The sequence below is a fragment of the Dryobates pubescens genome, chromosome 4 (genome assembly GCF_014839835.1).
Source record: "Dryobates pubescens isolate bDryPub1 chromosome 4, bDryPub1.pri, whole genome shotgun sequence".
In the NCBI taxonomy this organism is placed as follows: Eukaryota; Metazoa; Chordata; class Aves; order Piciformes; family Picidae; genus Dryobates; species Dryobates pubescens.
In genome coordinates this window covers 42,306,517-42,320,130 of record NC_071615.1, presented here as the reverse complement: position 1 = coordinate 42,320,130, position 13,614 = coordinate 42,306,517, and the positions used below count along the sequence as shown (strand labels likewise).

The window sequence follows — 13,614 nt, the reverse complement described above, 5'->3', positions numbered from 1 at the left end:
AAAACTGTGGGACAATACACAGCACATATCACAACAAGACTAGAGGCTTACTATTAAAACAAGGCTGCTCTCCAGAAAGCCTCTACAGCATAGCAGAGCCACAGAAAACATACAGTTGGAAGAGAGCTCAAGGATCATCCATTCCAGCCCTCAACCCAGCACTGAAGGGACTACACTAAATCACGTCCCTAAGTGCCAGGTTCACATGCTGCTTAAATACCTCCAGGGATGACAACTCCACCACTGCCCTGGGCAGGCCATTCCAATGTCCTTCTCTGTGAAGAGGTATTTCCTAATATCCATCCTGAACACATCCATCCTGGCACAGCTTGTAGTCCTCTCACTGGACACCAAGGAGCCTTTCAGGTAGCCTCTTTTCAGGTAGTTTTAGAGAGCAATGAGGTCTCCCCTCAGCCTCCTCTTCTCCAGACTGAACACCCCCAGCTCCTTCAGACACGCCTTCCATGTGCTCCAGGCCCTTCACAAACCTTGCTCTCCTCTGGACACACTGCAGCACCTCAATGTCCTTCATGTACTGAGGGACCCAGAACTGCACACAATACTTGGTGTGACCTCACCAGTGCTGAGTGAGTACAGGTGAGGTCACACCTCACCAATCTGTTCCTGATGGCCACAGTGTTTCTAGTACAAGCCAGTTCTGTGAGGGGGAAGGAACATCAAAACCCCAAATTTCAAATAAAACCTCTTCTAGTTCCAGCATCCTCCACCTGCATCTCCTGACACTGAAGTCAGCAGGCTTTTACTTTGCTGCACCCACCCATCACAGCAGCTTGACCAAAGCATCTTCAGTCTATCTGCTCCAAATGAATTCTGCCATTTCTCTCCTGCAGAGACTAAATTGATTCTGTACACTGAAAAGTGAGGTACTTGCACCTAACAAGTCCTCTGAGTTTTGCCAGCTCTATCCACTTACATTGTATGTCAGTTTTATGTTGCACAAGGCTTCTTGCTCGTTTGATCAGTGTTTCAGCTGGTAGGACTTGCAGAGTTTGTGATTTAACACACTTCATGCAAATAGCAGCATAAAAGTTGAAGTGTGATAATCACCACTAAAAATCCTTCTATCAAAGCTCAAAGCACCCAAAGGACTCTCTACTAGGTACATAACTCTTGAATTTTCCTTCAAGACTTGCCCCTGTGTCTACCTTACTCCTGCCTTGGCAGGGCAAGGGGAGGGGCAGGGGGGGAGCAGGCAGTAACAGTCCACCACAGGGTAGGTAAGGCAACGTTATCAAAAACCTCAACTTCAGAGATTTTAACACCACAACAGACTGCCTTTGAGAGCAACAGAGTAACCTTATCACCAGAGTGAGGACAAAGAACTGATAGCTGCTAAGAAGTTGGTTAGTAAGAGAAGCTGCAGCAATACCTGGAGGACTTGGCACGTTAGAGAGACAACATTACAAATGTTCTCTGAGGCCTTGTCTCAACCTGAACAGCAGCCAGCCCATTACCATGGGTATTCAGGTCTGGCAGGACAGCTGTACAACATGACCTCAAATCATCCTATTTTGCCAAGGCCTCCAGCAAGTAAGAGAAAAATAAATTTAAAAAGGAAGTCAAAGCAACAAAATTACCACAGAAAAGGCTGAAACAGAAACATGGATGCTAAGACTGCAATCTACATTTAATTTGAAGGGAAAGGCTGCCTCATACACTGCACCAAGAAGTTTCAAAAGTTTTATTGCAGGCTGGGGTTTTTTAATTAAAAAAACCCAAAGAATACTCATCTCATGTGCTAGGTTCCACATGTAAAATCATATTACTCACAGCTGCTGAGATTTTGAAGAGACTGCCATTTTATTTTGTTTTTAAATCAAGCATACATGGAGATTTCTGGTTTCCAAAATCCAAGGTCAGGAGTCTGGTGGATTAAGAAGTACACTCTAGGTGGCATGGATTCTGGAGCATAAACACTGGGCAAGGATTTATTCTAATCTACATGGCACAGCATAACACAAACCATCAAGTTAAGTTTTCTAACCTCTGCCAAGCATTAAACATTAATTAAAGGCAGGCTTTTATTAACAATGAAAGACTACAATCAGAATATGGAGAGCTAAACTTTATTTTCACTGACCAAAACCAAAGTACCATTCTCATGCAATGAAAGTATTTATCAACACCAACCAAAAACTCTACATTGAGAAGTTACTTTTAACCAAGGTTTTGTTATCAGTGGTTACATGGGTCATGCTCTTCACCTGGCCCATGTGAAACTGGAATCACATCAAGTCCCAGGAAGCAGTCATCCCTCAGCACCTGCTCAGCACACAGTCTGCTACAGCACAACAGTTTCTGGAGAAGAGATTTAACTCTATCATCCTGCAAACAGAGGGAGAAAGATTTCTCATCAGTAAACAAAACACAGTCAATTACAAGTAACAACCAATTATTTGATGAACACCTCTTTTAAGTGCTTCGGGCCCAAAGCCCTCACAAAAGGTTGTATCATAGCATTCCCAACGGTCAGCAGCACTTGACAGTCATAGTGCTCATTAACAACTAAATGAAAGCAAGCATTCTGCACCAGCTCTGTCAGTCTGGTGCCAGCAGGTATAACAGACCAGCATAAGTAGTTACACTATTTCAAAATGTTGATTCACTGAACTATGAATTAGAGAAACACTGCAAATGGTCTTTCTAATGAGGAGAATCAGAATAGGTACTATTGCCTTCATCTTCTAACTTCTGTCCTATTGCTTATGTCTCTACAAGAGCATGAAGTCAAAAAGAACACCAAAGGACTCTAAATCAACAGTAGCTGTTTTGCTATTAATCCATCACTTACACTCAGGCTCTTTGGATTTGTCAAAACAGATTACATGTCTAGATGCTTAGAACATTAACAGTGCTAGACTCCATACATCCAACAGAAAAACACAGCTGCTCTACATATGCATAAACAGAAGCTGATGAGGGAGGAAAAGCACACGCTGGATTTGGAAAAGGGGACAGCATCTAGGTTACCAAAACTCAATGGCAACAGAATTCTTCCATCAGAAAGCTTGCTTGTTCAGTCACTAAGGCAGCAACTCTCTGACCAGGGTCAATAAAACAGCAAAGCATGAGTAAGCAGCACACCTCTCACCTATCCTCATGTCACCTGAGTAGAACCACCATTGTGGTGCAAAGGAATGGAGGCAAGCAGTCAAAAACTTGAAGCAGGAACAAGCAACCAGTTTCTAACCTTTTCACTAATTATCAGAGTGACTCTGAAGAATTAGCCAATCCCTAAATAACCTGAACCCTGGGTGAAAAGATGAGATCTGAACACTGATCTTAGAGGCATAAAGGATTGTAAAATACTCACAAATCACCTTAAATTCTCAGAGGGAAAATAAGTAAGAATTCAAACAGGTGCAGGAGTGAACCATAACTACACACTAAGTGAAGAAACTCTGAGCATTTCATGAGATTGAAGAGCTTTGTACTTGTGCATTTACATTTCCTGACACTATCAAATGTCTGTCAACAACATATATTCCCTTCTCACTATCTTCTGGCACTAAGGAAACTGAAAAACAATTCCACATGAATTACTGCTATGGGACAAGGTTTCATCATGTTTACTCCACTTCACTGGGCTTGTTCTTTTGTTTTTTTCCTAAACACACAAAACCAGATGCTGAAACACACTGATCACTGAAGTCTGGCTTGACGAAATGAACGGCTACAAGACCTTATCTCCACACTTTGCTTTTTCTCAAGTTACCTAATACAAATATTGCAGGTTTAAAGCTTCTTTTCCCATGGTAATTTTATATTTGCTGAAAGTAACAGATATTTTACTAGTTGCAAGTGTGCAATTCCTCTGGGCACAAGACAAAAATGGAAGGGAAATTACCAGCCTGTCAAGAGCCTGCAGATGGGCATGGAGATTAATTCTGAATAAGCTGATTATAGATAAAGCACTTAAAAGCAAAATAGATTTTTTCCCCAAGAACTGGGACAAGGATTAACAGCCATAGGTCTAAGAGATTCCCCAAGACACAGCTGAAATGTATTTATTAATATTTCTTAGTAAAACCCTCAAGCATGCTTCTGTGCACTGCAAGTAGCAGGGACTGCTTTCCAGTGGACTCTGGTGGTAGGTACACAACACACACACACATCCAGGATGCATCCTCAAAAACTGCCAACAGCAATACCTTGATGATATTGAAAATTGATGATACCTGGAAAGAAGATGCTCCTCTTGAGACCAGAGCTAAATATCAAGAAAATTCTTGTGGCTTTTACCTTCTAAAACATTCATCTTATTTTGTGCATGCCATTTAGAATTATCCAACTAGTCCATTAAGAACATTTTCAACCCAGCACTTAGAATGAAATGTTTGACTTTAAATAACAAATAAAAGAGAAAAATCAATTAACCACCTCTAAAGATGATCATTCCAATTTTCCTCATCTGACAACTAACATACCATGACAACCACATCCAACTCAGGTGTTCCATCTTCTTTTACATCAAACTCCTGGTTTTGAACACAAAGCTGTAAATGGAAAGATACATAATGTGTAAAATTGGTGGGGTTTTACCCTTTCAAGTAACAAAACCAAACATCAGACAACAGATTGTTACGGAGAAATGGCAAGGAAAGGCTTCTTTCCCAGTTTTACAGCAGGGTAAAACATTCAAGGGGCTCAAATTCTCCTCACATACAAACAAGGGGGAAAAGATAAATTATCAGAAGAAACTTTCAGGGGTCAAAATAAACAAACTTCTAAAAGCATCCCTCTGAGTACCCTCAAGCTGTACATTTAATTATACAATCCTCTTTAAGCAGTGCTGAGTGGTAAGTGCACTCTAACAGAAAAACATGAATTCTGTACCCATAAACAAAGCAAAGTTTTTCTTCACTATTGCCTAGAGCCATGCCTTAATAGGGCATTTTTCAAAACTCTGCCTGCAGGTTAAGCTGAAAATGCCACTATTCTGAACAACTATGCAGCAAAAGGAGGCAGGTGACACTGATGGTCAGGAGACTTGAAAAACCATCATCTCAGGTGTAGAAGTGGCACTACTGTTTAATGAGGAAGAACACCATTTCAGATATCTCATGTGAAAATGGCAACTGTTTAATGTAACACTAACAGTTGAGATAGAATTCTCCATTAAATGATCAAGGCAACACCAAGTTCAGGCTGAAGATTAGTTACATGTGGAGAAAAATTTGTTTTGAGCAACTGCTTCCTAAATTGGGGCTAAAACATAATGAAGAGTGACTTTCATAGGAACCAGCTTCATCTTCTCACTACAGTGACAGCTTACATTTCTGTTAAGAAGTGTTTTCATGATGCTACAGCACGGAGGTGATTACTGAAGCCATCACTGTGCAGCTAAGGCAACTGCCAGTTTCCCAGGAAGACCCCTGTGCACCTGGAGCTTCAGCTGGTAGTCAATGAACCAGCTTCAATTTATCAATTGCTCATGAAAAAATCATTGCCTGGGAACATCAGCACTTGCTGGGTAGCTTGGGACTTTTCAAGTCTGGGAGATGTGAAGTTTTCCCACTCAGAACACATGGCACTGATACCATGACATAGGGAGGCAGTAATACAGTGTGAGAAAGCAGAAAAGAGATGGAGGAGAGGCTGTGCAACACACCACTAAGACAAAAAAGTAAACTCCTTTCTCCTCCCTAGCCTAACCCACTAACAATCAAAACACACACTAAAAAGTAAAAAACAAAACCTCTATCTAATCATGGTTGCCAGTACAAAACACATGACAGCCCCATCAGTGCCTTCATCTTCCCTCTCTGTCTAGGGAATTCCTCAGGGCCAAGGTCACAAACACACACACCCACCACACATGACAGCCCCATCAGTGCCTTCATCTTCCCTCTCTGTCTAGGTAATTCCTCAGGGCCAAGGTCACAAAAACACCCACACACAGCCCCCCAACAAGAACAACAAAATCAAGAAAAAAAGGCTCATAAAGAACAGTACAAGGAACAAAAGCATAAATTCTGTTCCTATTACTATAGAAACAACACTGTATACTTGACAGAGAAGGGCAGTGGGTCTTCTGCCCATAATCACACCTCCCATTTATTCCACACCTAACAATCAGCTGAAAAGATCAACAGTTATTTTGCCAAGACAGTTCTAAGAAAAAGTTGGAGATAATATTTGTTGCTCTAAGCCTGGGGTCCACAATATTACCAGAAACTCTCCCACAAGCCATAACGTACCCAGAGCAGAAGGCATCCATAGGCATACATGTCTGAGGCTGGTGAAGCTGGCTCTCCCATTTTCACTTCAGGAGAAACTAAGCTCAGGGTCCCGACGACCATACTGCTTGCTGCAGCACGCTGTTCCTGTGGGGCAAAAACTGTACCCATAGCATTAGGCACAACTGACAGCACATTGAAGCAGATTTATCTCTCCCTCTGCCTTTTACTATGTCACATAACTTTACCATAGAGTTCTGTGCTGACCCAGACTGAAATGCAAAAATCTTCCTTTACTGATTAAAATAAAGAGTGGGAAAAGAGAGGTAATGTCACACATCTGCCATTGGTAACTGTAAGCAAAGAATAGGATGACAGCTTTTACTCCATAGGAGAATTACTGAAGCTCACAAGGTGTTCAGAGTACAAACTGCAACAGTTCTCAAATTAGAAAAAATAGAATCACAAATATTAAGAGATCATTGGCAATGTTTCAGAGAACTTTAGTTCTGAATTTCATTTCTGAGGACTTTCCTGTTTTTATTTCTCTTTCTGATCTTTACCTGAGAATAGCTGCTTCTTCCTTCCTAGTTGCTAGCATATTTTAGGACTGTTTCTTGTCAATATAAAAGCTAGACCCTGGGTTTCTATCCCCCTCCATGACAGCAGCCAGTACTAGCTATAGCCAGACTGAAAAAGACTAATCTCTAGATTGCCAAGAGTACTTGGCAACACATCAGTTACCAGCCCCATTCATGCATTTGTTATCCTGCAGAAAGTACAAGCCCTGAACAGAAATTACTCCCCTATGGAGAGGGCACAAACTGGATCCAGAATGTGAATGATGAGTGGAACTTTTCTGCTCTATCACAAATGAGCTGCTCATTTCAGCACAGCCCATACCTGCAGGGAGGTGTAAACACAGGGATAGCCTTCCTCAGCTCTTGCAAATTTCACAATGACACCATCTGTACTGAGCACAACCTTCCAGAAAATTCAGCTGTCAACAATTTTTAAAGCATCTTTTTAGCACATTGTGAATTGAAATTTATTTCAAGGAAAGCACTTTGCTGTCTGAACATTTGACACTAACCAGATTAACAGCTAATGTATTTCTAAAGCAGAAATAAGGGTTCTCAATGAAATTTATTATATTGATGTTTATTAATAGCCATACTAGCCATAGTATTATAACATACATTACTAATTGGGGAAAGAAAAGAAAAAAGAGAAGAACCAGCCCTCTAGCACAAAAGTGGTTTAGCTCAACCAACTTGAGTTTAGAAGGTCAAAAGTTGACTACAGAACAGATACCATCACCACTTGGTGTGTAAGCACAATGAATAATAAGAACATAGCTTACATTAAAAAATGCTAGATTTTCTCATAGCAACTGTGGAACTCTACTATTGAAACTGAGGACTAAATCAGAAGTACATAAAAGTGCATGTAGTCAACATGTAAAATCCTGTTAATCCACCAAATACCATGGCAGATTGAAACACATACTTAGAATCCCATCCATCAAAGGCACTGACTTCAAATGAGCATGACTAACCCTTCCTTGAAGGTGAGTTCTTACTCTGCTGATGTTCACAGTATCACTAAGGTTGGAAGAGACCTCAAAGATTGAGTCCAACCTGTCACCACAGACCAGACTAGACCATGGCACCAAGTGCCACATCCTACCCCCTCTTGAACACCTCCAGGGATGGTGACTACACCACCTCCCCGGTCAGCCCATTCCAATGGTGAGTGACTCTCTCGAAGAACTTTTTCCTCACCTCGGGCCTAAACTTCCCCTGGCGCAGCTTGAGACTGTGTCCCCTTACCATTAACCATACAAAACCAGAGTCACCAACAACTACTGCAACTTCTTTGTTTCACTGTTTTGCTCAGCCAGAGCTCACTCTCAGCAATTCTTTTGCCCTTGACAAATTTCACCTGGAATCACACTAGTCAGCCGTATTCAGGATACAAACCATGAGCCTCATCGCTGTGCACAATGGTTATCAGCACACCTTTCTGAGCTGCAAACAGCTGTCTGGTTTGATATGCAACTGTGACTAATTTTTTTACCTCTGATTTTGTGAAATCGAAGTCTCCAACGATTCCTTGCTCACGGTTCACAGCAAAAACATTATTTCCATGCAGAGATCCGTGCACTATGTTAGCTCCATGCAACGTCTGTAGACCTTGGGCCACTCCTTTCATGACTTTTAATGCCTCCTGATAATGATTTAATTTGGGTATTTATTACAAAGGTTGATATGGAGAAACCAAAGCACAGTATTAAGTCAGTTCCTGTTTAGAGCTAAGACTTTGGGGCTTTTTTTTTAATGTTTGTACATATTCCAAGTTCACACAAATTCTGTAATTCCACTTTACACAACGTGGATTTACTCCCAGTAAGGTTATTATGACTTGCACAGCAGCCAGGGGGGTGGAAAATGCAGTCACCAATTGACAAATTACAAACCTGAAAATATGGGAAAAAGAAAACAAATGCACACGTAGAAAAAAAAAATACACAAACAAACTATACAACTTGGACCTTTATGGACAGGGAATGGAACAGAACTAGAAATGGGTAGATTCAGATTGGATGTTAGGAAGAAGCTCTTCACCATGAGGGTGGCGAGATGCTGGAACAGGTTGCCCAGGGAGGTGGTAGAAGCCTCATCCCTAGAGGTTTTTAAGGCCAGGCTGGATGTGGCTCTGAGCAACCTGATCTAGTGTGAGGTGTCCCTGCCCATGGCAGGGCAGCTGGAACTAGGTGGTCCTTGAGGTCCCTTCCAACCCTGACAATTCTATGATCCTAGTTACAGCTTCTTGCAGAAGGAATGACTATCCAAAGTGCACACACATTGAGTGGAGAGCATGGAAAGGAAAAGGAGAGGGATGAATGAGAGGAATGGAAGAGAAAGATTTACACACAGGAGTTCTGTAAAACTTCAATACATAGAAATGCTTGTCCATGGATATCTGAGACATTCAACTCCAGTACTTTAAAAATGTACTTGTAATACAGCTGAGGCATTAATTTCAATAAAAGAAAAAAAGTGTACTCAAGCAAAAGCTTCTAGAAAATTATAAACTACTGCCTGACAAGATGCTAAGAATACCAGTCAAGCTATCCTGTGCAACTTCCTTTATTCACTGTCATCCACCAAAGGGAGTACAGTGATGAAACACAATCAGCACTGTAAGCTACAGCAAAACATCAAGAGCTCAGTTCAGAAACCTACAAAATAAAAAGTTAATAGTCTAAAGTTATACTTACTTCTAAAGTTAAAGGTGTACCAGCCTGTAAAGCTTCCAGACTTGCTCCTGGGTAGTATGGGACCATTAAGTACACCAAGGGATCAGACTTCAACACGAAGAAGAAAAGGAGAAGTAGATTGTTTCAAATATCAGGAATATTAGGAAGTTGAACACACACTAGATGTGACATAGATCAATTCATTATCTTTACTAAGTTGACAATTTCTCTAAACCCAGAAAAGAACTATTTTTCTAATTCAATGCTCTAACTTAAAACATATTAAGTTTTAAGGTCCAATTGCAAGTTTTTCCCAGCTTAAACCAGAGATCATCGATTTGAATCTTGCCTCGCAGGAAAGAAGGAACAACAGTTGCAGTAATCCAGACTTCTCCTTCTGTTGATTCCAGGCTCTGTGATACTTGACAACTCTTTCAATCACTTTGGCTTCTGAGCTTACATCTGCAAAGTAACCCTAAAATACAAAAGAGAAACTCAAGTTATCACTATTGCCTATCATATTACTGCATTAAACTTTTCATTAATTAAATAAATGCCTATTGTTAGATGCCAGCAAGTAACAACATCTACTTAACACAAAATTCAGTTCCAACTGTCACAGACTGTTCCCATAATTTCTTCTTATCTCTTAGAAAGCCTGTAAAAACAAATTTGGGAGTGTCTCTCTATTTTGAGATTTAAATGAGCCAAGTCAAAGGCAAAAAGAATAGATAGATCTATGCCTCTCATAATACTACAGCTCCTGGCTTCCCAATTGCTAGCAGAGTGGTAGAGAAGCAGCACAAAGGAAAACCAGCAGTTCCTGAATTTGTCAGTAAAATCATCAGCAAAAATAGCATCTGAAAAAAGAAGCAGTAGTAGTGAACAGGAAAAAAGGTCCACCAGATACCAGAAAGAACAGACAGTAGAGGGGAAGCACTGTCCACCACAGTACTACTCAAAAGGAGGAAGAGTCAGTAGGTAACACAGAAGCAATCCAGATGGAAAACAATGCTTTGTGTTCCACGTGACGCAGCAAAAATACTTGCCATCAGAAGAAGGCTGTTAAACACAGAGATATGAAAGGAACAGCAGAGTTTATTCAGAACTTGCACATTGCAAAGCCAAGGCCTCAGTGAAAGCCAGTGCCAACATTACCTTTAAAAGCACCTTTTGACCCTGAATTCCTGAACACACTAAAAGTCGCTTCGTGCTCAGCTCCTTCACGGGCTCAGCATCCAAAAGCTCTCGCTCCAGGCTGCACGTCATAAGTCCACCAGAGTTCTGAAGCATGTGCACACAGAAATATCCAAAGTAAGTGCATGGATTTAATACCCAGTAAGATTCAGAGGCTTCAACTATCTCTCCTCTTCCTCAAAAAACTTAAAGCAGAAAAACAGCTGGGACATGTTAAAAAGTTACAGCATCAGTTACCAAGAGACTGGCCATGATGAGGCAGCTATTGAAATCACAGAATCATGACATCTTTGTGGTTGGAATAGACCTTCAGGATCATAAATTCCAACTGTTAAACTAGCACTGCAAAGTCCACCACTAAACCATGTCCCTTAGTACCACATCCTTATGTCTACCAGGACAAGAGGACACAGTCTCAGGCTGCGCCAGGGAAGGTTCAGGTTGGATGTTAGGAAAAAGTTCTATACAGAATGAGTGATTGCCCATTGGAATGGGCTGCCTGGGGAGGTGGTGGAGTCACTGTCATTGGAGGTTTTCAGGAGAAGACTTGATGGGATGCTTGGTGCCATGAGTTAGTTGTTTAGGTGGTGTTGGATTGGTTGATGGGTTGGACGTGATGATCTTGAAGGTCTCTTCCAACCTGGTTTATTCTATGTATTTAAATACTTCCAAGGATAGTAACTCCACCACTTCCCTGGATAGCCTGTTCCAATGCTTTACAACCCTTTCAGTGAAGACATTTTTCCTATTATCCAGCCTAAATCCTTCCTGGTGCACCTTGAGGCCATTTTCTCTTGCCCTATTGCTTGTTACTTGGGAGAAGAGACCAATATCCACCTTGTTACAACCTCCTTTTGGGTAGTTGTAGAGGACAACAAAGTCCTCCCTCAGCCTCCTTTTCTCCAGGCTAAACAATCCCACAAGAACACCCCTCATAAATCTTGTGTTCTAGAGTGTTCACCAGCTTCAGTGTCCTTTGTTGGGCACACTCCAGCACCTCAAAGTCCTTCTTGTACTGAGAGCCCCAAAACAGAACAACAGCATTTGAGTTGCGGCTTCAAGAGTGCCAAGCAGAAAGATACACTCAATTCCCCAGTCCTGCTATCCATGCTATTTCTAATATGAGCCAGGGCACTATTGGTCTTCTTGGCCACCTGGGCACACTGCTGGCTCATGTTCCACCAGCTGCTGACCAACACCCCAAGTTCCTCTTCCACCAGGCAGCTTTCCAGCAATTCTTCCCCAAGCCTGTAGTGCTACATGGGGTTGTTGAGATCAAAGTGCATTTGTCCTTGTTGAATTTCATACCACTAGCCTTGATCCACCAATTCAGCCTGTCCAGATCCCTCTGTGGAGCCTCCCCACCCTTAAGCAGATCGACAACTCCCACCTAACTTGGTGTCATCAAACACTCACTGAGAGTGCAACCTATTTTCTTATCCAGATGACTGACAAAGATACTAAAGAGAACTGACCCCAACACTGAGCCCTGGGGAACACAAATGCATTCTTCAAACATTCATTCACAAGAGGGGGGAGTAGGAAGACAACCACAACAAACACCACTCAGGATATATGTCCCCCAAAGACTGTGCAGAGCACTGTTGGTGCAGAGCCTTGATAGTGCCTGAAACAGTAACTGAAAGTGCATTCAAACATCATCTCTGCTTACCATATAGTTCAGAATTCCTGCTTCTGGATAAAGAAGTGGTAACTCAGGGAACCACTTCTGTGCCAAACAAGCAAGCTTCTCCTAAACAAAGGAAACAAGGCCCACACTGTCAGGTGAGTGGTTTCTGACATATATAAATACACACTGAATTTTGCAATGTATACCCAGGACAGTCAAACATACAATAACCATGGCTGTACCTCTTTCAACAACATCAAAGTAACACTGGCATTTGCTTTTCTCAAAAAACAGACACACAGCACCAAACACAAACAATCCCAAACAAAAAAAGGCAAACAACAAAAAACAAACTAAAACAAGCCACCATCCACAAAACCACCAAAAAAACCCAAATAAACAAACCAACAAAAAAACAAACAGACCAGCACACACAACCACATATGACATGGCCTAGTCATAACAGTTCCTTTTCTTGCAAGAAATAGTCTTTCCTCAGTAACCAGGCTTACACTTTCACCTGCAGCTCTTCTGGGTTGAGAACTTTACCCCTCTATGGAGAAGGGAAAGGGGAAGAAGGCCTTAAACTATCTTCAAACAGAGATGAAACTGATCATGCTCCACGCCTTCTCCCCTAAGTTTCACCATAAAAGGGCCATCTTAGCACTGAACATTACAAAACTCACCCATTAAAGCAAATGAAATGCAGGTGTGCCACACAGATGTTTGGTTTAGTTACCTAAGCAGTTTAATACTTACATATTCTTCTTGCTCCTTGGATATTTCCTGAAGAACCCTGTGTCGCAGGTCAGCAATTTCCTCTTTAATTCTTGTCATTTCAAATGCACTGTAGTCATTAGACTGCATGAGGCATACCACAGTCAGTGTTTAATTCCCATTCTGCTATTATACCAGGTAACCTACTGTATTTAGACTAACATGCAGCTTCCATATCAGTTCTGGAGTTGAAACTATTCTCAAATGCTTATTTTACTCAAATCTCCTCCCTGGAAACACTAGAGGATCTCTTAAAAATTCGTCACTGAGAAAGGTGTTCCCTTTATTAGTGTGACAGACTAAATATTCTAGCCCTTTGCCTACTGGTTTCAGAAGTCAAAGAGGGTTGTTTGGTAGTTTGGTTTTTTTTCCAGTAGCTGATCACATACAATCCTAAGAGCAACATCATTCATCTACCAGCAATGCTAGGTTCCATAACCCATTCACTTGTTTCACTCCTAAGCAGGCATTTTCCTCATGTTACTTCATTATTCAAGAATCCTCTTCCCAGGGGGCTTCATTAGCATGTCTCATTTTAAAATCCCTCT

General features: G+C 41.4%; 1 protein-coding gene across 1 annotated transcript in view; it reads right to left on the bottom strand.

Moving 5' to 3' along the window:
* Positions 1-1,848: 1,848 nt before the first annotated feature.
* The window catches only part of STK31 (serine/threonine kinase 31), a 33,260-nt gene continuing 21,494 nt past the window's right edge, over positions 1,849-13,614 (bottom strand). Inside the window, exons 15-23 of the mRNA XM_054161283.1 lie at positions 13,049-13,150; positions 12,332-12,412; positions 10,621-10,746; positions 9,812-9,937; positions 9,484-9,570; positions 8,280-8,429; positions 6,222-6,347; positions 4,449-4,517; positions 1,849-2,346 (exon numbers count right to left, since the gene is read on the bottom strand). Coding sequence (XP_054017258.1) covers positions 2,197-2,346; positions 4,449-4,517; positions 6,222-6,347; positions 8,280-8,429; positions 9,484-9,570; positions 9,812-9,937; positions 10,621-10,746; positions 12,332-12,412; positions 13,049-13,150 — 1,017 coding nt within the window. The 3' untranslated portion in view covers positions 1,849-2,196. The remainder of the gene's footprint in view (positions 2,347-4,448; positions 4,518-6,221; positions 6,348-8,279; positions 8,430-9,483; positions 9,571-9,811; positions 9,938-10,620; positions 10,747-12,331; positions 12,413-13,048; positions 13,151-13,614) is intronic.